Here is a 25,712-nt window from a genome sequence, read left to right on the forward strand (position 1 = left end):
CCTCCCCTCTCTCCTCTCTCTCTCTCTCTCTCTCTCTCTCTCTCTCTCTCTCTCTCTCTCTCTCTCTCTCTCTGATTATATATTATAGATTCCTACAACTTGGCTGGAACAGTAGAATTTCAAAGAACCGATTCTGGAGCGTAAGAATTCATTATCCGCGATCCGTATAATGGCGAAGAGATTCGCCGGCTCGTTCAACTGTCGCGCTGAATAAAACTCAGGCGGAAATAAGAAAAAGGCGCGAGCGACACGCTGTCGTATTAAGCTTCGTTAATATATAGCTCCTTCCACGTCGTTCAATGAGATATGAGATATGGGATATAAAACATTCCATTATGGAACGTATTCCGGTCGTTTCACACGCCTCGTTCGAGTCGAGCCCGAAAATTTCGCGAAAGTCGAAAAAAAAAAACTCGCGAAATTTCCCATCCCATTTATAAATTTTATCCCAGTTGTCGCATATTCGCGTTTTTCTTGTCTTGTCCAGCGTCACTTTGTTAAGTATGATAAATGATGTAATTTATCATGTTGAATATATGCTCACAGCTGCAATCTCAAAAAGCGAAACGAAATGAAAATCCGACGTTAACGAGAGATGTGAATTTGTAGTAATGTACTTGCACACGTCTTTGGCGGATTGATTTTGTTTTACTGCTAAACAATCGAATGTCAGAATTCTCTTTTACAACAACAAATTATATTGCGAATTATATATGATAGACGAAGAATACAATCTGTGTCAAGATTAACGAAGAAAACTATTTTTCGTCATATTTTATGTATTTAATTTGCCGGTTGAAAGGATCATAAAAGAAACCATAAAAATCCATTTTCTTTTATGTGCGCATATAAAAATTAAATATGCATGTCACAAAATAAGCTCCCTTTTATAAGCTATCTGTGGGGAAAATTGCGTACTTGTCGGATAATACTTTACCCTTTTTGTGAGAGTATCATGAAGCTTCGGTAAATTTTATACTCGTACATCTGACGGCATCTGATGCGCGAAATGTCATCGCTTTCAGCACGCCTTTTTGCTCGCGATTTCCCGGGCCAGAATACAAGAACATCCCCGAAGGACCCGAAAATACGTGCCGGTAGAGTGCTCACACGGAGTACATGGTGGTTGACGACAGCAGCCGCGAGAGTTAGGATGGCGGCGCGCGGCGTGTCGACGAGAAGGGTTCCGGTGTTCGGGGGGCCGGTTCTTGGTCGAGACCGACGCTTCCGTGGGCCCGCCCTGGCAGTAAAGTTAGGTGCCGGTGAGACACGGCGGGACAGTAAATGAAATTAGTTTGCGTTGCGCGCTTCAGTACATACGGACGACTGTACATATACACACGAGGTTGTGGATCCCGCTACGAGAATAGCGTCCCTCTGCGATCTGCCCGGACGACTACATGGGCGCCGACGCTAAATATTTTGCCGTCCGCGACACATTAAAGTATTAATTAGCGCCTTTCTATTCTCTGTAAGAAACAATGGAAATTGAAATCTCTAAGCGAATTAAAGTCTCTCGGTTATTTTATCTCTTCCGAAATCGTTTCTATCGCCTCTATCCGCTTTGAATTTTTGTCCGTTTTTTCTCGCGATATATATTTTTTTTAATATTCCAGTATTTTGACGTTTCGTTTGAGCCGAACTCGAATACATGTCGGATCGATCGTGCTTAAATATTATTTTTTTCCCTTCCGTTTTCTATCTCGTTCGCATTCGCTCTCCCACGTGGGACTCTCCGTGAACCACAAACCGTAAACACGTTGCATGCGAAACTGCTGCAGTGCCATAGCACTCGTTTTCCCAATGCAACAGTGTCTACAGTGGCGGGCGCTGCAAGAGTTATTGCTATCTCGCTTAATTTAACCTTTCATTTAATTAATCACTCGACGTCTATCCGGCTTTCTCTATCCCCCATAATTTAACGACGCGTCGCTGATGGTCTCGCGCTTTTGGATAATGTCGACTGCGGTACACCCAATGGTCAACGTTGCGATATCCTGAAAGAAATTCTCATAGAAACAGAGAGAGCAGTCGGAAAATATAATTTTCTATCAAGCATAAATTCATCACTTATATCTTTGACATTATAAACTAGGTATTATTTCATTTAGAATCACTTCTTATAAATTATATCTACGTCTGTTTCCGAATTATTGAAATCTTTATACAAATGTAATGAAATTTGTTATATTAGTTATATTTTATGGAAATGTGGAGCACTGAGAATTTCTCGTTCGATTCACCTATATCTTCTTAAACGGAATATATAAATGCACACATTTTTGAACGTTGCTAAAGTAGGGATATATAACAACGATCCGAATTAATCGTTAATCGAATTATTTGCGAACAGTATCTGGACTGAAGGTAACGTGACAATGAATTTATAGCGCTTAACATCGTGTTTAATTCATTAAATTACAGCAGGACCCTTGACGGCGTAACGATCATCGAATGGAAGGGGAACTGCACGGTGGAAAATAGCGTTTTACGCAGTGTCAAATTACATTAAATTTTCGGGGTCGTAATTAAACCTCCGGTTACGACGACGATAGTAATGCACAAAGCGTGGCCCGTAGTTGACCGGCGTTAAATCGAATTTTCCGCCCCGTCGAATCAACGTTATGTTTACGATCTATCTTAATTTATTCGTAATGTAGATTTAACCTGGCCCAATCTGTATCGTGATAAAGGACATATTGCTCGCCTCAACATAGGTATTAGTTCTCTCTCCTGCTTTTATTTTGTCAATATTGCGGCGATCAGACTGATTTTTTTTGCACGCGATACAAAGTTAAAGTTAAAAGAAAAGATGTTATCACAAATATCGCGATAGAAGATGCTTGATCGTGATCTTAAAATCAGGGACGAAAAAATGTCACCATATATTTTGGTTTTTTAAATTATATTATTAATGAATACGAAAAAAGTAGCTGTTTTTTCTCATTAAAATTATATATATGTATATATCTTATACATTTTTTATACCATTCTGTGCAATTGGAAATTAATATGCATAAAAATAAGACATAATTAATGTTTGATAAGCATGTAATTTCCATTTGGCACAGTTTCCTACTGTTGTCACGTACGAGAACACCAGATTGATTATTGAACTCATTTTACATATAACGAATACGTCCCACGTCGCGCCGGCAAAAAGAGCGTCCGCCGTGTCGACATCGTGTTGAATGATAAATTGCCAGTAATATACAGTACCAATGCAGTTTCGGCTGATTGCATCGCGGATAAAGAAATAGCTAATCGCTTATATAGGGTTAACAGCCGCATCGATTCATCGATCAAAGTAAATGTCTCGTGCGATTAATCATCGCGTTTGTCGGCTGCGTTATTACACGGCATTACGTATTGTCAATTTCCGAGCACCGAATACCCGTGAGTGTATTTGCGCGTTTGCACATGTGAAAAAAAGAACTCGGATTTCATGCTCGCTTATTATATGTTTCATCCTTCCGGTCGACGAAGAATAAAACAAAACGATTAGTAAGTTTAAAGCGATTATAAAAGATATAAGTTCCTATATGTAATATATAAATAATATTTAATTAAATATGTGATACAATTCCGATGCGCCTTAATTACTGTTCCGTAATTATTGCATTCTGCAGCTTGGCCAATTGCCATTTGCATATCATCGCATTTAAATTACGCGAGTCATACATACAGAAACTTTCATTGGTGACCTTAATCCCCATTATACTTATAAGCCGGTACGCAGCTTAAGTTTACTCGCAGACGCAATTAAAAATAATTAACGCTGTGCGGTGTTCAATTTTGTAAAACCGCTACTGTGGAATTAACACAAAGTTACTTACAGTACAGTAATCGTGATAAAGAAAAGCAAAGCTCTAAGCAACTTTAAAGCTATTTAAAGACGTAAATATCCACGTTTAACTTTACATTCGACAGTGCAGTTTTTTAAGCTGATTCCAAGATTCTCAGTAACTAGTTTCTATTTTCATTTCGCGTTTCCGTATCGAATTAATTGTAAGAATCCTCTGGCAAAGCATCTCAACGTTGCTGGATACAGACGGTGGACGCTCACTGTCGTGAATAAACGAGCGATCGCTTGCCCTGCCGGTGTTCAACCGGTCAGAGAAGGAGAGAAGGGAGAGAGGGGGGGAGTGTAACGAAAGCGACAAATTGCAATGGAGGAACTTTTTCGATTAAAGTCTCGCTTGCTCGGCACGATTCAAAACCTTTCTCGGTCAAGTTTCCACTCTCAGCGACACGCAACCTGGCATAAATAAGGACGTTTTCTCCGCGAAGAAAGCGTAGCTCGGGAAGCAGCTGTAAAAGGGCAAGCTTTGTCTGCGGGCTTTCACCGTCGTTAACCATCATAGAACGTAGAAGGAACGACGATTAAGCAACGATTGCGACACGTGGGGTCACGTTGTGGGAAGGCTACAACGAGATAGAGAGAGAAAGAGAGAGAGAGGGGGTGACATGCTTTGCTGCGGAAAGTCCTGGACAGTCGCATTCCAATTAAATAAAGCAGTTGCAGCAGCGTGAATCGAATCCTTAATTGGTTCTATTGAACAAAATTGCCAGTTTAAATGATTCTTTGTGGTGGCTTTTATATCCCTCTTTGTCGCGCCCTGCTTTGTCCCTTCCTCTCGCTAACATTCTCTTTACAGACTCTCAAAAGTTGTCGTTCGCGGTATTCCGCGAACGATACCCGTCGGTCTCGCGCGAGAAAGGTCATATTAAATTCGGGCGCGATTTGATCGGTCGTTAGAACAAAAACATAAAAGGGAGACCAGTTTACGTTATCAAATAACACTTATTGTTGAAGAGCTCATATTATTCCCGGTAGAACGCATGGCGACAATACCGTCCGGGTATGGTATTGCCATAAAAGCGCACGCTTTTGTTCCGTGCGGTCACGTCTGTCGCGTACAGAACGCAAAAAGGAAATGCTAAAAATTTCCGCTGTGAAATATTTACCGGGCAAACGTTTGCCGCTCCAGCTGTCAAGTAGCCTTTAAAAGCGCGAACTGGAAGTCATGTAGGACACAGCTCCGACGCGATCGTCGTACAGAGCTGGCGGGGATTGTCAGTAAAATTGTGATAACTTTTATAATCGTTTTTTTTTGTCAACCTTCATTTCTCTCTCTTTCTCTCCTTTCTCTTGCACTATATATATTTTTTTATTTAACCGTTTACGATTATCATCCCAGCTTCGGTATATTTTGAGAGAATATAAAAACGCGATCATGTTAAAAACTATTAACCGTGCCCGTCATTCCTCAATATTTGCCGCGCTCTGCTGGAAAGCGCTCCGAGTCGCCACTTGCGCCTCGTGTACTCTCGTACAAAATGCTCGCTCGAACAGAGTCCCCTTTTTCCGCTAGTTTCTCGCAAAAATAGGAACGTCAAGTACGAGAGCAATTTTCCGCAAGACATCTCTGCAGCATGCAGTTTCACGCGGAAACTTTTCTCCCTCGAGAAACCGGGTATATTTCTGCCTGCAATTAGCGCACTTTAACGAAGTCATTGTCTCGTTGCACATTCTTCGCCCTTCTTTTCAACTTGAAATGTGATTTCGCGAAAAGGACAGGTTTCGTTACTTGAAACTCCTGCATCCAATAGTTTATCCTTAAGACGAATAAGATACGCGTGTGGGAGAACGCTCGTTAAAATTATATTGACACAAAGTATGTCGCCAAAAATGTTAAGTACTGCGTATGTAAGTTATGTCGAATTTCGCGATCCACTTTTTGTTTCCAACAATGCGAGCAGAAAAATTATGTATACTCTGCAACTTTTCTTAAGCTTTTATGAGCACTGTATCATAATATATTACTACATTATCCTCTTCCCTTCTCCCTCCCCCGCGTTTGTAGAAGCGAATTCGCGAATTGTTTGCGCGAGATTGAAATATGCAATTCGACGCAGCCAAGAACAAAAAAAGACCGTTGATCAATATGAAGAGCATTATCAAGGTAATTCGCCGGCGCTGCGCAAATATTTATTCGGCGGAACTTATTATTCGGTCTATTGTTTTTGCACAGAGTACAAACCGTTCTCGCGGGAGCCGATAATTTTGGCTCGATTTGCAATTAACTTACCTCCTGCCGCGTAAGAAAGTTCGCATAAAAGCGTGCGAATGGGGAACGGGCGTGCCGGTGTGCGAGAGCGGAGATAAAAAAAAAGAGTGAGTCGGGGAGAGAAGAGAAACGACTCGAGTGGTGATGGAGAATCGGCGATTAGTTAGGACAAAGAAGCAAGGTGCAAGGGCTGTAGAACCGGCGAAATTGAGGAGCTCTCGTTACCCTCGGGAGATGCTCTCTTCTCTCGCGACTACACCGAGCGATTTCGCGACTTCGCGCTGGCAATTTTGCTCGAGCGGATTTTCTAACGGAATGTTTCCGAAATGTCGTGATTGACACACTTTTTTTGTCTTGGACGTGCGCTCATTAGCCATTTAATTAATGAAGCTTCTTGCGCCTTCCGTGTCTCCCGTGATTATCGCAGGTATACCGATAAGAACTTGTGATTTAAAAATCTCGAATATATAGACACAGATTCTAATAACGCGTTACAAAAATCGCTGCGCGACAAAAAAAAATAATTCGAATGCATATATACATTCGAATTATTTTCAGCTACGTCATCAATCGCAGTACGAAATATATACAGTGAGAAATTCTCATCGGCGAACTTTCGGAAAGCATTGAAATTTCAAACGCCGTGCATTGTGCCTGTTGTAGCGTGAAAACGGACCTGATGGAAGAGGGGGCCAATTCGACTCTCAGCATAGCTAAGGTCGGACCTACGGATAGCGGAAATTACACCTGCCAGCTCACCACCATGCCGGACCAACCCGCCACAGTTCACGTGCACGTTTTAAACGGTGAGTATATTTTTGTATTTCTGATAATATACTTCTCGATGGCTCTTTTGTCGCTTTTGCTTTTATCGCTGTAGCCTGTGAAATTAACGATGCTGTCATCTAGTTGGTTTACTTGCGTTATAAGGCGCATCAAAATTCTATACTACTGTAAAGTTCCTGTTATATTTAATTTATCATATTTAATTTAATCGAAAAACAAAATACTCGAGCAATCAATTGGGAATAATGTTTTTTGAAAAATTTATTTATTACATGATATTCTGCAAACGTAGCAAAACAAAAATTATGATTTAATTAAATCATGGCTTGTTTTATTCGTTCTATTTTTCCAGTTTTTCTGTTAATTTACATATCTCTTAGCTATTTTAATGAAACTGTCTTTCGCTGCTTCGTGCTATTGTAAAACTTATTTTTAAAGCAGCGTTTGCTTGAAAATGACTGTAGAATGTTAATTTATTTACACGGTAGAATGTACGTAACATTTTACATTTTGCCAACACGTTTGTAGAATTCAGACTACTTGAATTAAGAGCGCATCGTCTATGTAACTATAAACGCACTTGTTTACACTGCACAACACGCGGAACGTTTATTTTCGTTTCTTTGATGACGCTACTCGGATAATCGAACATTCGGTTAAATGGTGTTTAAATAGTGCAGGAATTCTATATTGTCACTACCTTTGTGCGTGCACGCGCGTCCAGTTTAATTTGGATTTGAAATTTGTCTCGAAAAATCTATCATTGAAATTCCATCTGGTTTTGGAACAGCCGATGGAAACTTGTTTGAGACATCAAACGATTCGCCGGTTAACGTGATACGAAACAGACCGGTAACATAACAGTTAGAACGGGAATCGCGCTGTAAGTCTTAAGTAACTGACGAGTTCACAGCATTCGCCGATGCAAGGTATTCGCTCCGTAACAAAAGCCGAAGCCGTTTGTGTATAACACTCCACTCTGTCTCTCCATGTGATAGCTAACTGCACACTCGCTGCTATTTATTACCGAAGTACGTGCTTTTGAAGCATTTAATATTTATCTTGAACTGCGCTCGCAGATGCGCCTAAAAGTCCCCTTGGTGTTTGACTCCTGCGAGAAAGTTCGCATGTCGGAACTTGTTATAAAGGATCTTCTTAAAACGCTTTCGCGCGCAGGAACTCGCGACGGAACTAAGTACTACGCAAGTTGAATTTTCTAACTACACAGGCAAACTTTGTAGAATTGCTTTGATGTCGCGACTTACGCATTATGGTTTCTGGATTAATCCCTATCGAGCTGCTATGACACTTCCTAAGGCGGTAGAAAGCTCCCATAAAAGCTGTAATATCTTTATTATATGTTTGTTACTTGTTATCTTTTTTCTTAGTCCTTCAAGTGAATACTATTCAATTTGCAATTTCAGGATACTCATTACTTGCATGTTCTCGTTACAAAACTAAAACCATATAAATAAAACAATTGTCTCGTTTCCTTAATAAAATAATTCCAATATTTCTTATTTTTTCCATAGAATGTTGGAAATAAAGATGTATCATAGTCGGGACATTTTGATTTTACAATTTACAAAGATAACGAAGGAAATTTGCGTAACACGATCATCGATGACGAAGAGAACTCACTTCGCGCGGCATGCAAAAATAATTAGTTCATAAATTCCAACACCTTTCGGCGTTGCATATGTATATATACGATCCGTGTTCGCGTCTTCACTTGGAATCGAATGCCGGGGAATTCACGATCCCTCAGGAACCTCGTATTACAACGTGACTCACGCAAACGTCATTTCGATTATCCTCCGTGTGTAGCTTAATGCACGCTCGACACGTCTCAGTTGAAATCAAATTGTACAAGATGTTTTGATACTTGCACTATGTCGCTCGGGCTTTCGTTATAAGCTGATGTTCAACGAGCGCGTCTAAATTCTCGATCGAAGCACCACGTTATTTGAAACGTTCAAGGAAATGTTCGCAATTGTCTTCCATTTCGAGGAGTCTCAAATTTGTTTTACGACAGCTCAAAAACTAAGAAACGCTTGATCTTTGTATGTATTTGATAAAATATATATACGTTTATATTTTATTTGATAAAATATACATACATTTTACTTTTTGATAAAATGCTTAAATATGTACATTTTGAAATATTTGTACCAGAGTTCTTAAAATTTGCGATTTTCTCTCTCGTTTTGATTCCTACTATTTTATCCGGATACTGTCGATGTCGGAGCAGGATCCGCGGTCGTTTCCTTGTGAGTGTATTTGACGCTGTTTCAGGAGAAAGTTTAGCCGAGTTACATCATAGCGGTGCACGGCTCGTACGAGCGGACGCCGCTAGCTCGTCGCTATTCTTCCTGGCCGCCGTTCTAGCCCGATCGGGTCAGGTGCTCAGATGAAGGCTCGACCAGCTTCCTCGGGTATCACTAGAGCCGCCCGGGCTGCCGAGAGAGCACTTCGTGGCGATGACAAAGGGACAGTGCTCCACGATGGTGAACGAAACATTATCACCTGTGAACCGCACGAACTTTTCTATTATCGTGACGGGAGTGGACACGAGGGCCAAAGAGGGACGTGTGTTACGTTAACATAAGGAAGGCGTTAGGCGAAACAGAGGCGGTTGGCTGCGTTGTCTTGAAAACGTTCGTATTCTAAACGCGATAACGCATGGATCGCTCGGCGTTCGCGTGATTCGCGCGAATCGCGAAAAATGATATACCTTCGTCAATTCTCAGCGCAATTTTATTATCGAGCGATTGCACACGGGATTTAAATTTTCCACGCGGGGATAGATGCCTCAGCGAACGACCGGTTTTAACGTCTCTCCAGCTAATTAATTCACATCCGAAAGCTGATGGTATTATGTACCTACTCGTTTATAAGAGTATTACGGATTTAGTTATTTATTTATTAGCGAGTAAGTCGCTAATGCGCCAATGTCCCATTTTTAGCTCGGCTCGTTCGAATTTCGCTTCCGTGAAATTCCATCAGGGCGGGCTTGAATATTTCTGTGCGGCGCACATCCAACAAGATGTACGCGCGCGTACCGACTAAATTACCGCAAGCACAGCACGCTGCTTACCAGATGCGAAGCAAATTATTCGGTCATTGTGAAACGATACGACGACGCTGTTAACACATCGATCGTCGCTGTTCAGCGCGCGTTTGATTACTCGATATTAACATCTCGCCGAAGTTATCGTAGGGCAGTCGCCAGCTCTCTCGCTAGCTAGAAATGACCAAGGCTACAGTAAAATCATAAATCTGCGTATCGAATAACCAATAACCGGTAAACAATGAAGGCTCGGGGCACAAACTGCTAACCGAGCTATTGGAGTGGCTGCTATCGCGTATCACTATGGCTGTGATAATCGAGACAAATTGCGCTGTTCGATTCGGCCTCCATCCATCACTATTCGCACCATTATATTACAAAATTCTCCGTATCCATCCGAGCGTTTTTTTTTTAAGCGCGGAACGAGTGCGAGGATTCACACGGGACTCGCAAATTTTTCAATTAACAGGATCACGAGCTTCCATCGTTTCATCCAATAGTATTATTTTATTATTGATAATTAAAAGGCATCAAATTTCTCGTCGACGACATCGGCTATCGACCGTATCCATGCCGGAGACTGTCGCCTATTGTCAAGGTTTGTTGAATATTTCGAGATTATTTTATCAATGAATTATTATTGTTAATTATAATATTAATACAATATGGCATATATATTATATGCGCTGTAAATTAATGATTCTATGGTAATGAATTAATCTATGGTAAATTAATTAATCTATGGTTCTTTAATGAAAGGTGCTAAGGGGAGAATGATTAAACGCACACATTGCGCATCGACATTGCGTCTTCTTACTATATCAGTGCCGTTCTTTGCGACAGGGTGTTATTGTATTGTATGTTTGTATAAATTCGCCAAGATGCATTCAGATGATGTATTTTTTTTTAGCTCGCAGCGTCTGGAAACAAAATGTTTTATAATTTTATAATTTAATCTGCCTCTCATAATTACATTATCTCACACAGCAAAATTTAAAACACAGCTTGTCAAGACATCATCTGAATGTATGTTGTACAGTGATGAAGGTACGCTTGTCTTTCATGCAGCCAACCAAATCTCCATGCTATGAATGAATGTGTGTGTGAGAGAGAGAGAGAAAGAGAGAGAGAGAAAGAGAGAGAGAAAGAGAAAAGAAGAGAGATTACGCGCTATAATATATAAATTTAAGCCGAACCTAACGTTTTATCGTGAGAAAAACGAAATCACGTAATATACGATATGCGTTTTACAAGAACTGTCTTGCCTTGTCTCATTGTATGCCTGACGATGATGATTTTAGAAGTTTAGCCTGCACGATAACCGTACACGCGGTCTTTCCAGGTAAGTGCTATATTTTCTCTAAATAAAATTTACTTTAAAGGGCGCACAGTTTTAACAGCACTTGAAAATAGCTTGAAACTGTGCACAGAAGCTGTTCAAAATCCCCACTTTCCGCGAATTTCATTCGCGCAGATTGTATATCCGATGTCTCGTAAATACAGTCCCTTTTGCGTTTGTTTGATCGAGCTAAAAGAATTTTGCACGCGATAACTTATTCGAATCGGAAACAAAAAGTATCGAACAGTGATGCGGCAATGTGATGCGCCACACAAAGCGGAATGCAGGCTCGTTGACGCAAAATCGCGCGAGAAATTTTGTAAATCGAGCATGCCGGATTAGAATTCCGCACGTACAGCTGACGTTGACGACATCGTCTCCCGTAGTTTGTATCGCGCGTCTCGTTCAGAACGAGGTATTTTCTCTCTCTCACTCGGAGCTTTCGGAGCTTACTCGGTTTCCAGTTGTAAGCGCGACCCAGAATACATATGCGAGATTTTCATTGATTGGAAAACGAAGGGTTGTCTTGAACATATACTACGTCATATTTGCAACTTTTACGAAAATTTTTACTCTCGAATGAAAATCAGTTTCCAGGCACTTGAAGCTATACTCAAATTGCAGAACACAAATATGACGTATGTCATATTTCAACTTTGCTAAAAAAAAAAAAAACTCGCTTAACTTTGTCGACGATTGGATAACTGCAAGAAACAGATACGCACAGTTGAATTATAAACACATTAAACAACGGGAACAAATATACGTACAACTTGAGTTTATTAGATTCTGAGAATTCTGAGAACTAAGGGAAACGTCACGGTTAAACGACCGAGTCTGGAGTTTCTCTCGAGTGAAATATCAGGCGCGCGCAGTGCTTACGTTTTATGAAAGGAAGATATGACTCGGCCCTTGCCCAGCCTCGGCCGGCTCGTAACAAAGCCGGCGCACTGTTCCGCACAAACGCACTGCCGCCGCTTTCACGCCCAGGCTGCGATTAAAGGACGAGCGACTGTAAAAATAGCACAGTTGAAATCCAGCGTTTCGCCGCTATTCCTCATCCGACCTCTCGCTCGACCGAGATTTAACGAGATTCGAGCGTTACCAAAAACCCCGGGAACGAAAGAGGCGCGCTGACAAACCCGCGCGCGCTCCCGTCGGTCGCTCCCGTCGCAAGACCCATTTCCGGAGCGACGTTCCGTTACTTATCGTAACGCGCGTAACACGGTGAAACGGTCGCGCTCCGCCTCTCATCGGGAGATTGAAGCCGGCGGAACTTATCGTCAACTGCTGCCGCAAGTGGGATACGCCGCGGAGTAACGTACGGGGAATATACGCGGGAAGTGGCTCGGGTGCGCACCCGACAGATTGGACGTGGCTCCATCGATCTCGCCGGCGGACCTCCAGGAACTCTATTCATCCGTGCGCGGTCCGCCGACATACACGAACACGAGATTCTTCGTCTCCTGGAGGGTAACTTTTCACGTTCCCTTTCGAAAGCGTGCTCGTTCGAAAGCGGCGCGCTGCGACGACGTTCGAAAATCTTCCGACGAACGCTATGCGAGTACCGTCGAGAATTCCACCTAAGTAAATGTGCTAACATTTCGTCCGCAATGACAGAGAGCTTGATCGATATTGGATGATACGACATTGGTTAAATTATAAAATATATTTAGATAAGATATATAATTAATTAAAATAATTAATATGTATTATATTTTTTTAGTCATTCAAAAAGAAATTTTAAAAGAATCTAAAAGATTTCTCATCACAAATTATGCTGACTTTTTCTTTATTACCGAATATTGGCATTGTTACTGTTGTAACAAAAATAGTTTATTAATTTACTAAAGCCACACTAAGGCCACGTAAAGGCTAATTTTATACGGAAATTGGACAGCACTTGAGGCGAGTGTTTGGAAGTGTTTGGAAGAGAAATCTTTTTCTTGGGCTCCCAAGAGTTGCAATTAAATTTATAATTAAATATAATCCGCGCGAATTCTAATTTTATAAATCCTACCTGTGCACAAGGGACACACCCCGGAAATCGGATAAAGGTAAGACACGGAAAAAAAAGAAGTTGACTACGCGCGTTATCCGGCGCGTTTTGCAACTTTTATCAAATAAGTCTCTTTACCCCAGGGTGAGGTCTCAAAGTAACGCGCGACGTGGATAACGTTTGTAACTTTTCACACTCGCCTGCCCCAACGGTGCTTCCGGATTTCCGGATCGCATCTAGCATGTGGACCGATCCGGTACGCCAGAGGAAAAATATTCAGCGCGCAATATCGTCGTCACAATTCGCGTCGCTTGATTCTCATGCATTTTTCACGCGGCACGTGTCCATACCTTTTAACGCTGTAAAAACCAACGCACTGCGAGCGTTTTATGTGCGGAACATCCGAAAGAATGAATGTGCGCCGAAAGAATGTCGCTTTTCTGAACTTTTATGTATCTCTATATGAAAGAGACAGTGAGAGTGTGTGTGTGCCACACGCTCTCCGAAACTCCTCTCTCGACCGTCTCGCAAATTAAGTATCATTTACTTTTTATTCTTCCTCTTTGAAGCAAACGAGATCGTTTAATTCGATCTCCCCGGCGATTATCGGGACATGCGAAAGTGGGGAATAGAGGATTTGACGTCATCTCACTTTGACCTACAATTATAAATGGGCATCTAACTAGCTTTAGAGAATGATCGCGTGCCTGTCTATTCTCCATACTTCTAATCAAGCGTGGGGAATAGACTGCGTGTTGCATGCTCGCGTCTATTGCATCAACAGACACGCGCTGGACGATCTCGTGGTATCTTCTTTACGTGCATCAACGTCGTAAAAGGGATAAAAATTGATTTTTAATTCTACTAGACACATAACGCGTATTAAAGCGGGACAGAAGATTGAGAGAGAGAGAGAGATCTATATTTTATCTCGCGCACATATTATTTATACGATATTTTTGACGGTAAAAAAATATATAGACGAGAGAGCTATTTTTACCATCTAAATAAAAAATGTCTAACTAAATAAAATAGAGCTCTGAAACTTTTGTTTTTACGAAACAAGGTATAATCTATTATTTAAAACGGTTATACGAATATATGTCTCCATAAATACATTACGAAATTCTAAAGAATTACGATATACTATATAACATATACAATACTATACACAACGTATGATAAATGAGCTACAAAAATTATTTTGCGTCATTCTGTAGCAGGTGGCGAGACTTCGGGGCTTTGGACTCCATGCAAAACTGAGTTTATTTGAAATATAATAACAACCATTATACGGCGACATTACGATTAATGTGCTTTTACAAATTTTTATATACGGGAGCGGATAATAACGGCTGCTCGTTTCGCACCGTACGCGTACGCTCGGAGCGTTTTCAGCAATGAATGCGAAAAACATGCAACTTTACGAGGCGACGCTAGCCTCGGCGGTGCGGAACGAAATTTATGAATCCCTCCGGTTCTTAAAGAATTGACGACAAAGAAGCATATTGCTCGCAAAATGCAATATCGAAGTTTTAAAAGTCGACGGGAGACGGCAACGTTAACTTCTTTGCGCAAACAGCAACGAAACAATGCAGCACAAGTTGCAATTGAAGAAAATTAGTAGCTACCTCAAACATGCGCGAATAGTAATCTCTGATAATGATAAAATAAATTTTTTATAATTCGTAATGAAAAGGTGTATATATGGTAACAAATATATACCTATATTACACTTTATACTATATTCTTTATATATAACATGCAATTCTACTGCAATTGCAGAAATTTTCATCATATACGCTCTAATAATATACCATATTTATTCATTATAAATTATGAAACGTTTATTTATTTTCTTCATTTTCTGAATGTATACTTAAATCCGTCATGCGGATGTTGCAATAATTGCTTACACATACATTAATTGAGCACGCGAGCTCTAATGCAATTGAATATATAAACATACACGGATAATAACTTAATATGAGAAGACACCTTTGCATATTATAATTTATACTTAGAGCAATTAATTTAATAAAACGCATTCGCCTAAAGTTATGAAAAATAGCGAGTATTACACGTGCGAGCATAACACGCGAACGTTTGTAAATTTACTGTTTGCTCGAGGAAGGCAAACGTTTGTGTGTGATGAATACAAATTTTATTCTATTAACATTGTAAAAATTTAACAATTTTTACCCGGGCGTTACCGTACTGCCGTGTTTTTTTTTTAAATTACACGCATTTACACAGGTCGAAAAATAACAAATAAGTGAACCGGTTCTTTTCGTTTCTTTTTTAGCTTAAAATCGCTCACACATGCAGAGCAAGTGTAAATTTTATTCTTCGCACAACGTGTTCAGGTAAGTATGTGGTCGTTATCTCTAATCCGTCACAGACTGTGTTAACGGATTATCATCTCTCCGCGAGGATGCGACACGGGGATTTCAGAAATTCCACGTTTTCACACATACGCACGCTAGGAAAATCCGCTGTCGTGCCAACAATTCTGAAAAATGCCGTACAACATGTATTTATACATTTCATTTGTAAGATTCAAACATCTACATATACGATTGTTTCAAACTATAAGCTTTTCTTTCATCATTGTATAGAAAAAAAAAAGATAAGCCAGGGATCGGTGTAATTGGAGACAAAAGGTATAACTGGAAGGTGGACGGGAGTGAAATTTCCGCCGTTCAGTGGAGATTTCTTCTTAAAACGCTGCTCCACCGACATGGGCCTATATACGAGGGAGGATGAAATACGAAAGCGCGAAGAAGATGTTCTCTCGCGCCCAGGGACGCGCTGCTACTGCATCTTCGGCGTGGAGGTGTGAAGGTGTGCACAGCGCACACCAGCCTCGACGTTATATCGTCGAGAGGAGAGCCGCTCTCGCGGGAGCTGGACGCAGCGAGATAGGGCGTCGGTGTCGGCGTTATAAATCGCCGCGATTTCATCCCGCCCGCGCGTTGTATATGTCCGGAATGCATCTAACCGCGGTCGCGCACACCTATACGCGCGGTCCCGCCCGCGTGTTAGCCACGTTTTCGGGTTCTGCTCCACGACTAGAGAGCGGGGAACCAGGAATTATTAAAGAGAGAGTAACGGTAAAGTGCGCACCGATGTGACCCAATTAAATGTACCGCACGGCTTTACCGGCTACCACGCTGCAGAAGGGCAAGATTTATATTTCGCGGAAATATCGATTGCGGAGATGCAGAGGGGCAAACATCGATCGAATTATTCATTTAAGATCTCTTAAAATGTCCAGCCCGCGATATGTCTGATATGATACGATCATAATAATGAACTGCGAAGGGAATAGTATTTGTCCGATAGAAGTGTCACGGGAGAGTTCGACACTAATTAAACTTTATTATTAAAATCTATATATCGGAATTTCATATAAATTAAAAGAAAGGGAGAGATATAAAATAGATGGAAAATTAAATCTCGCATTAATCATATTAAACTGTATAATTCCAAATCCTTTTAGAAGGCGTAATAAAAAATTCTACGATGGTCCGTGCTATTTATGTTTACACCACTGCAAATCGTAAAACTCGAGTGCAGGGCGTAATCCATAAAATTTGGCATCTCTCACTCTGTCAATCTTTAAATAGATGTTATTACAAATAAATGTACATTGCACTTTGCGCGGAATTCGCTCGCGGAAAACGTGTCTCCCCGAGTCTTCCTCACGGTGGAATAACTCTGTAAATAAAATCGCCCTAAGCAACGTCGGCTCGCGGTACATCTCGGACACTCGCGGTCAGTGGGCTCTGATTAATAGTAACTGACACTGTGCGTGGATACGTCTTGCAGATGATATCACGCCCGGTGCTTCCGGAAAGGGTTGTCACGAAATGTCATCGATATCTCGTCAACACGTATTCGCGTCAAGCAGCAGTTACATCTCACGTACATACGTCCGTAATCTGTAATCGATAATTCTCCGAATTATGTCCAAATGGTAGATGTAAGGGGGCGAACAATCGGTTTGAAACTGTTGTTAAATCGTTCTGCTCTTTGATTATATTCGTGGAAATAATATTCTTTCTAAATGACAGGGATAAGATACTTAGATCTGCAAATACTATTAAATTTATATGAAAAATATGTTATTTGAGATTGACAAGAGAGAGCTAGAGAACCGTTTAAACTGATAAAACCGCAGAATAAATTTAACCGCCTGCTCTAAAAAAAAAAAAAAAAAAAAATATGAAGTCCCGTTTCTAACCACATAATAATTAAAATCGGGCAGTATATCTGCCACGTTCTTGTTAAAGAAAAATGTTATTATAATAAAAGCTCCCGTTGGCCAAATTATATCCAGAGCCCCCACTGTGCACCCACCGTTTTAATAACATACTCGTGTCTAACACGCCAAAACGTATTAATGTCGAAATAAATTTATCTTTCATCGCATTTGAGAGTATATTTTTCGCTCTCCGTTTTTCACGGAGTAAGGGTATTTTTTTGCAAAACGATTTGGCGTGCACACGATCCATCAATCATACTGGAGATAGTAGATACCGTTGGTGCTCTGTCCACATGCGAAAACGTGTTTACACGACACGCATGAAATGCAACATTTGTTTATGTTCATTTATCATGCATCACCGACGATGGAATGCGAGTGTTCTGTTATTCACCTGGAGCGTTTAATTTGAGAATTGATTCGATTATTTGCTAAAACCTGTGACTTGCGGCAAAATTACGGTGGTATATTATTTCGAGCTTTTGTACGTAAAACACAGTATTTGTTTGTCAAATATATTATAGTAATTAAAAAACATAAATAATATTAATAAAAAAATTAGAAAAGAAGTAATTCAAATAACGAGCGAGAGGTGATCTAATGGACGACATCAATCAGGACTGTATGGATATACAAGAAATCCCTCTTTTTTCCAAAACGTAATTTTGTTTTAAATTTATTTGTATAAAGGTGGGTACGTGCAATATTATTTTTGGAAGAAAAAAAACAATTTAACGTATATACCTTCGACTCAGTTATGTGCCTGCGTCTCCATGGATTTTGTCATTTGTATCACTTAACTTTTAAGTCCCCTCGCAGCGTAACCCAGGTGGATATTGCCCTCTGAAAGAACGCGACTTACAAAGTAGCTTTCGGCAACAAACTGCCGCGGCAAATGGCGCGGGATCTTGTCCCGTTGGTACTTTCGATAACCCGAAATGAATTTTGTATATCGCCACGTGCCGGAAAATTACGCGGTTCGGATAACAAGGGGACCGTTGTTTTGTATCCGAAGCACGAAACAGTACTTCCGTCTTTATCTCGTTCCTCAACGGTTTCCGTTTCCACGTGACGATAACGAAAGTAATTCCGCAATATAAATTTGAATGCATTTTTCTTGCGACGTTGATTATAATAAAATGATTCAATGAATTGGTGATCTTCGCTGGAAATAATAATGCCCCGTAGACAAGTTTGGACTACTTGCGAGGTAGAGAGCCTTGATCCATTAAATTGTTAATTTCCAATTTTCTTTGTCTGCTCCTTTAAAAAGAAAAACAGATTTTTTGAGACGCATTCCGTAACACAAATCTCTATCGACGTTCCGATTGCACTCGTGCTGTCGCTCGTTTATCAATTGCGGTGCATACTGGGTACCTATAACGCGCGGGGCGACATTATTAATTCGCTTTCCAATTAAAGTGCCAGTGTTGTTAGAAGAAATTTAACACGCGCGTTCGTGAGTCAACGGCGGATGAAAAAGTGCCCGCTGATATTCGCCGCAATATTTCACGCCCGTGCACTCCCGTGAGCTCGATAAACAGCGATACCCGCGATACGGAAGGGTATACAGGGGTTAAAAAGGAGGGAAGCGCAAGTGGAAGAGGAGATAGGGTGGAGGGATGAAGAGTTTTCGACGGGTCGAGGAGAAAGATGGGATCGGATCAAACTCTTGGGCGCAAGCTGTTTCAAAACGTATGGTAATGTTATAGATTCGGACCGACGCGCACGCGGCGCGTGCGTATTAAATGCTACGCAGAGGAAAACAGAGGCGCGGGCAGCACTGGAATTGGCGATACGAACGAATAAAAAGTAAAACAAAAAAATTTCAATTAAACGCCAGCTTTAATCTTTCTATCTCGGACCTCGTATACATATAAATTAAAGCTATTACTGTTTACGCAACGCGAGAAAGGCGGGGAGATGCGCACTTTTTTTTCTCTCCCTCCAACACATCCGATTGCGCGGTTCGTTGCTGCTTATTAATTGGGGGGCGATATTTCGTAATTTCTGACAGATCGTAAATATCACCCGGCGTCGCTTCACGATCGTTATTTACCGCATGAGTATTACATTACGCGCCGGCCACTCGGTTATTCCGATTACCGGCCCTCGCGATTTGAGCTATTGTCGCGTATCGCTGAATTATGGAGCCGATATGCAAAAACCACAACACGAAAAATCTACTTGATGCCAACAACCTGTCATCGATTTGCAATTCGTTCGTCGCGATTCCGCGAATCAATAACATTAATAATTCGTATTTTCTTATCGTTAATAATTCTTGAGCTATCATCAGTAAGTTTGTCGATTTAATGAATTTATCTTAATTAATTTTCTACACAAATCCACACAAAACATTTATTACACAATAATTGATTTTTCATTCTTTTTATCGAAACTACATGAATAAACTAGAAAGATTCATAGAGTTTACTATATTGTACGTCCATGATATAAAGCTTGGCATCCACCGTCTATTACAGATCAAGGTAAACGAGAGAGAGAGAGAGAGAGAGAGAGAGAGACAAGTCTAAACTTTTAATCGTAAATCTCAGCCAGAAGGGTCCGTACGATTCAAAGTAAAATGTAATTTAAGTATACATCCGATTCTACCCCCGCGTATCAGTGTCAACGTTTGTCTGCGAAACAAGTCGTCATGAAACATGATGTCACCGCACAGGACGGAGACAATTTCCGGTTGGCGGCTTATATGTACGTACACATTGGGAATATCGTGTGCACCTCTCAAGCTTAAATATAACGAAGTGTCCGATTTATATGATTCGCTTCTCCCTATACGATTGGCCACTGCGAAGAATCTGCAGAGGAACGCGTCCGATTCCAAAATTCAAGTTAGATTGGATTGGCGAGTAAGGGGGGGGAGGTCGGAAATCGTTTCGGGATCGCGGCAGACCCTCACGGATCGCGCAAAACTTCCTTCTGGTTCGTCAGTGGTACACCGCTGGACTGGCTACTAAGCTGAGGCACGTGAACCGGGTCAGCTCCCATCTCCGAAGTAACGCCGTAAAATCGAGCGGAGGGAAGATGAAAATACTTTGCGCAAAGCGAATTATTATCTGCAAAAGGGAATGGATTCAATTACGCTTTCAAATCGCTTCCGAAAGCTGAATTAAGTGGAAGACGGCCAAACCGCTCATTTCCAAGTGCTTTTCTCATTGTGTACCAGAAATTAGTAGTAGAGCACGCAGGGGTCGCGTTCGATGGAACGCCGCCTGCGAAATCGCTTTTATTATTTATTTAAATTCGGAAATTGTTGGCACGTAGCACGCGCCTCTCCCTCCCCAATGATGTCCCAGGCGAATTCGAATCTACCTTCCAAACTTGTAAATCTCTCTCTGATAAATGGAATAAAATTTACCGGTCTGTGTACTTTAAGTCACACTGAATACGACGTAATTTATTCAAGCTAAATTTGCAGCAATTCCGACTGCGATAAAGGAAAGTTAAACCTCGCCGCGAAGAAATTAGAAAGAAAAGCGGAAACTTTCCAGCGAAACTTGGTGACTTTACGGGCGGGAGGGGGAGGGGGGGAGGAAGTTTTGTGTCTCCTTCGACCGTCAGCGACAAAAATAAAAATAAATGTTCAACGGGGCGCAAACGGGACGATAATTATAACATCTGCGTCATAAACGATTTATGAGTAACATTGTAATAACACTTGAGCACTGTACGTCATTTTGCAAATTAAGTCGCTCGGGAAAGAACTACATTAAACTGCATAAAAGTTTCGCAATTTTTAATAAAAAGATTCATTTATAATTCGTTTTTTTTATTTCCGGCGAAACAAACTTCCGCTAATAAGTTGGAGAATTTAATTGAAAGCATTTACAACTTATTGAAGCGAACGAGCCATTTAAATGAAGTCTCTTTCATACGAGAGCAAGTGGTAGGTATTTACTGTAGCACGGTCTCTCACAGCGATACCAATACTAAAATAAATCAGAGGCAGTGGAAATAAACCTGAGGCTGTTAATAAGCATCATATTTCATTGTTTTTAAATACGAAGTTCTTTTCTGTTTACGATATCGTGGATCAGAGATGTCCTTTGTATAAAAAGAACCGTAATAATTTTAATTATTTTTAATGTATTTTTTGATAAAAAGGTAAAATAATGTATAATAACTTGGACAGTATTGATTAACACTGCTTATAGACTTCATCTATTGAATTTTCCATTAAATGACGATGCTAAAACGTACGAAATTCTAGCCATTTCTAAATAAGGCATAACATCGATATTTAATCTACTGAAGTTTATTACTGTCGCTTTTCCGCGATGTCAAATAGTTCTCTCATTGCGCTTATCTACTTCTTCAGGGACTGTCATCGCATATTTTGACAGTTGTGCGTATCGAGGAGTTAATAATGTTACATTAGTAATGTAATTGTATGTATTTAAGCATTAGATAGCGCGCGCGAAGCGCGCATCTGTGTTGTCTAGCGGTATAAATTACACTTGCACTTGTGCTAATATTACATTCACGATCGTCCACTGTCGAACATCGAATAAGGACAATTGTAAAATATTCAACTCTCCGATCCTAGACAGTTCCTTAATACCTGATGATAGGGATATGCATGCATATTCCGCATGTACATCGCACGTGGATACGATACGTAAGAAAGGAGCCGGGGACATGTCCCGGGAGGCGCATTTACTAGCCGGATAACATTTTACACGGAGCCGAATGGTGAACGTCGAAGCGATACTTTATCGGAAAATCCGTTACGTAAAATAAAAGCACTCCGAGGCACTGCGACGCGTTGCCGTCGACCGCGCCGCAACCCAGAGATCGAAATACGAGGCGGAGGGCATCAGACGCGGCGTTACTCGGCTCGCGTAGAAATGGCGCGCTGATTCGCCAGTAAACCCTAGAAGAGATACTATAAAAAAAGGGGGGGAGAAACGCGAGGAGATCTTATCTCTTGGCTGAGAGTTATTGAAGCTGCGAGAGAGCTCTCTCTCTCTCTCTCTCTCTCTCTCTCTCTTGCGCGCGCGCGCGTGAAACGCGTCACTGGCGCATCTTAATTAAATCTTGACTTTTTTACGTTCATTACGCTCTATAAAACGTGCATCTTTTTTTTACCGCTTGATCGGCTACCGCTATTGATCTAAGTTCGAGTGCTTCGTTCGAGTGCACTTTCGTGTCGGAGTGCTTTGTATTTTCTTCACTATGATAATATTTGTTGAAGTTATGACATATAAGCGATCTATACCTCGGCACGTTTTGCGAACTGCGGAAGATCGGGAACTGCGCCACGAATGAGAGCCGCGGAGAATCACACACGACGGTCGCAGGGCAGGAAAAGCTTTGCGAAAATCCTGATTTATCGCCCCTTCTCGATCACTATCGGTATCACTATCGGTATCCTTGTGGGAGGCACAGACGCTGCATAATGACGTCGGCGAATAATAACGTCACTGCGGGATTCAGTTCACGTCCTCGAAGTTTTATGTATTGCGGTAACGGATGGAGAGGAAAAGCTACGGAGCGGATCCAAAAATCAGGTTACGATCACACACATCCTTTATCCCGAAACATAAATAGAAATAACACGCAAAACGATTATTACTGCGCTTTTACAGTAATACAGCGCATTTAGTTTATAATAATCAATGTGGTTAAATTTCTTCAAAGTTAAATTAAATCTGATATTTCTTGTTTACAATATTTCAATTAATATAATTTTAATTGTTATGCATGAAATACATATAGAATCGGAATTAATGAAATATAAAATTAATTAAACGATTCTCTTCTCGCAAATATATGAAATTAATTTAATAGAAATTATTGTACTAACGCGTGATTGCAAAATAATAAGTTTTTTTTTAATGTCATTATTTGCTAAAAGTTCTTTTTATATATCTTACATTTATCTATAAATGTTTGAAAAAAACTTTAATTTTTTTGTATTAAAAAACTGGATAAAACTTAATTATATTACACAGTTAGTATTATTTCTATGGTTTTATATATAAACTTACGTTAAATATCGAATATATTTCATTTTCATTTATTTAATAATAAATCACATTTTTCAAAATTGATTTTAAACATTTTTAACCATTGTACTCAATGTAAACACAACCAAACGCAGAAAGTAATATATTTGACAAACCAATGGCGAAAGATGGTATCAAAATGCAAATTAAAAATAAAATACGTCAATAATATTCTACAGAACGATTAATATTCTCAACTTTACTATTTCTTTTATCAATTATCTATAATATACCAACTTCTCTATCGAATTTTTCCCTGATTGACTATTTAGTCATACATCTCCGCTGACAAGAAGAAAGAGTGAACAAAATAACAAACTTTGCAAGGAACTTAAAAAAATATATAACTTCTTATAAGTTGCTAAAACTTTCCTTCAGCATATACTCGTATAATAACGTTTTTTTATACCAACGCTGCTGTCTTGTTTAAAAGAAGATTTAGCTTGGCGCATATACGGTACATACGAAGAACCGTAAATATTAATTAAATAATGTTAACTAACGTTGTACATATTCATATAAAAGATCTTGTATAGATAAGATCGAGAATCCATATAATATGAATATCCTCATTTATCTCTCCTGATATTTCCTTTATCGATGAAATAATATTACGAAGAAAAGAATACATTTCATAAATTGACGTTGATAAATTTCAAATTTCAAGGTAGCTCAAGGTAATGAATTGTATTAATACGTAAGAAAAAGAATGTAAATTTATTTCGCTGTCTGGTTTATGGAGTTCGAAAAATGTCAACGCGTTAACATGCGTACAGCTATCACTGAATACGTGATTCCTCGCTTTAATGTAGAAAGTATATACATGAAACAGAATATATTTTGTTTATTAACAGAATATCATAAATTTTATAAATTTATAGTAACAACTTTAAAAAATAAAAAGTAAAATAAGAACTTTATTGTTAAACAATTTATAAATTCATGTTCTTATTTATTTCTTGATGTTCTTTTATCAGAATCTAAATAAATACAACATAATTATAACAGACTTATATATTAAATTGGCACTGATAAAACTTACTTTTAGAAGGCCTCAAAAATATTAATTTAGAACTTATTTTTATATCCAAAACAGGAAACAAAATGTTCGGATAATCGATCTTTTATATATAATCAACCCACTATATGTTTTGATATAGAAAATGTTTATCTTTTATATATAAATTCTACACAAAAGAAATTAATACAAAAGTTTTACAGATTCCCTCATCTCCTATTTCATTTTTCTCAATCTTGCTGAGCTGCTAGTCTAATATTTTTCTTAAAGCAGCTATTTTAATGGTGTGTCGCTGTCTTTCTGCGCCTTATATCATCTAAGGCCTGTTTTTAAAGTGGCGAACGCCGCTTGAAAATATAACTGGGAATGTTATTTTTTAGCGTTAAGACAAAACGTTTGCGTTTCGCCGATATTTCTACATATTTGTGAAATTCAGACTGCTGGTGGTCGAATTAAAGGTCACATATCACGCATGTCAATGCCCAAACTGACGCAGTTCTATTTCTAAAATGATGTCGTATGGATAATTAAACGCTCGATGAGAAAAGGTGTTCGGGTAACAATGGTCCTATTATAAATATTTTGTCTATTATACTAAAACGCAGATCTTAAATCTGGACTATATAAATCTAATGGAAAAGCGAACTTCGGATAACACGTGAAATCAGAGTTTTGCATGAAGATTGTATATTGGAACTAATTCAGAGTCCGCGACTGTTTATGTAAATTAAATCGTTCTAGAACACTCACCGCGACCACGACGATGAGTCTCGTCTCGCTGAGAGTATCTGCTATTAGCTGGATATCCGCTATTGTATTCCGTAAAATTACACTGATTGTACATTCCAATTACGCCGGAGACGGAAAAAGCTCAAGCGTATTTCTAGACGTGCTAGTTATCCTATTATTGGTCCATTATCTCTATTACTAAATAAAAAAGTAAAAAAAAATGTGAATATTATTTCCTACATATATGTTACGTATATATTTATATTTTATAAATATATACATAAGATGCATACTCGTACGCGTGTAATATAGACGATAATTTTATAAGTTATATTAATTATTAATATAACATAATTTAATTTTTTTGTCATAAATCTTGCACAATGGTTTTTATCGCAAAC

General features: G+C 39.6%; 1 protein-coding gene across 2 annotated transcripts in view; it reads left to right on the plus strand.

Moving 5' to 3' along the window:
* The window catches only part of LOC105462410 (limbic system-associated membrane protein), a 50,300-nt gene extending 39,117 nt beyond the window's left edge, over positions 1-11,183 (plus strand). For both annotated transcript variants that reach the window (XM_011708984.1, XM_011708975.1), the window contains 2 exons: positions 6,735-6,877; positions 9,153-11,183. In XM_011708984.1, coding sequence (XP_011707286.1) covers positions 6,735-6,877; positions 9,153-9,271 — 262 coding nt within the window. In that variant the 3' untranslated portion in view covers positions 9,272-11,183. The remainder of the gene's footprint in view (positions 1-6,734; positions 6,878-9,152) is intronic.
* Positions 11,184-25,712: the final 14,529 nt, after the last annotated feature.

This window comes from Wasmannia auropunctata, unplaced genomic scaffold (assembly GCF_000956235.1).
Source record: "Wasmannia auropunctata unplaced genomic scaffold, wasmannia.A_1.0 LD336116.1, whole genome shotgun sequence".
Classification (NCBI taxonomy): domain Eukaryota; kingdom Metazoa; phylum Arthropoda; class Insecta; order Hymenoptera; family Formicidae; genus Wasmannia; species Wasmannia auropunctata.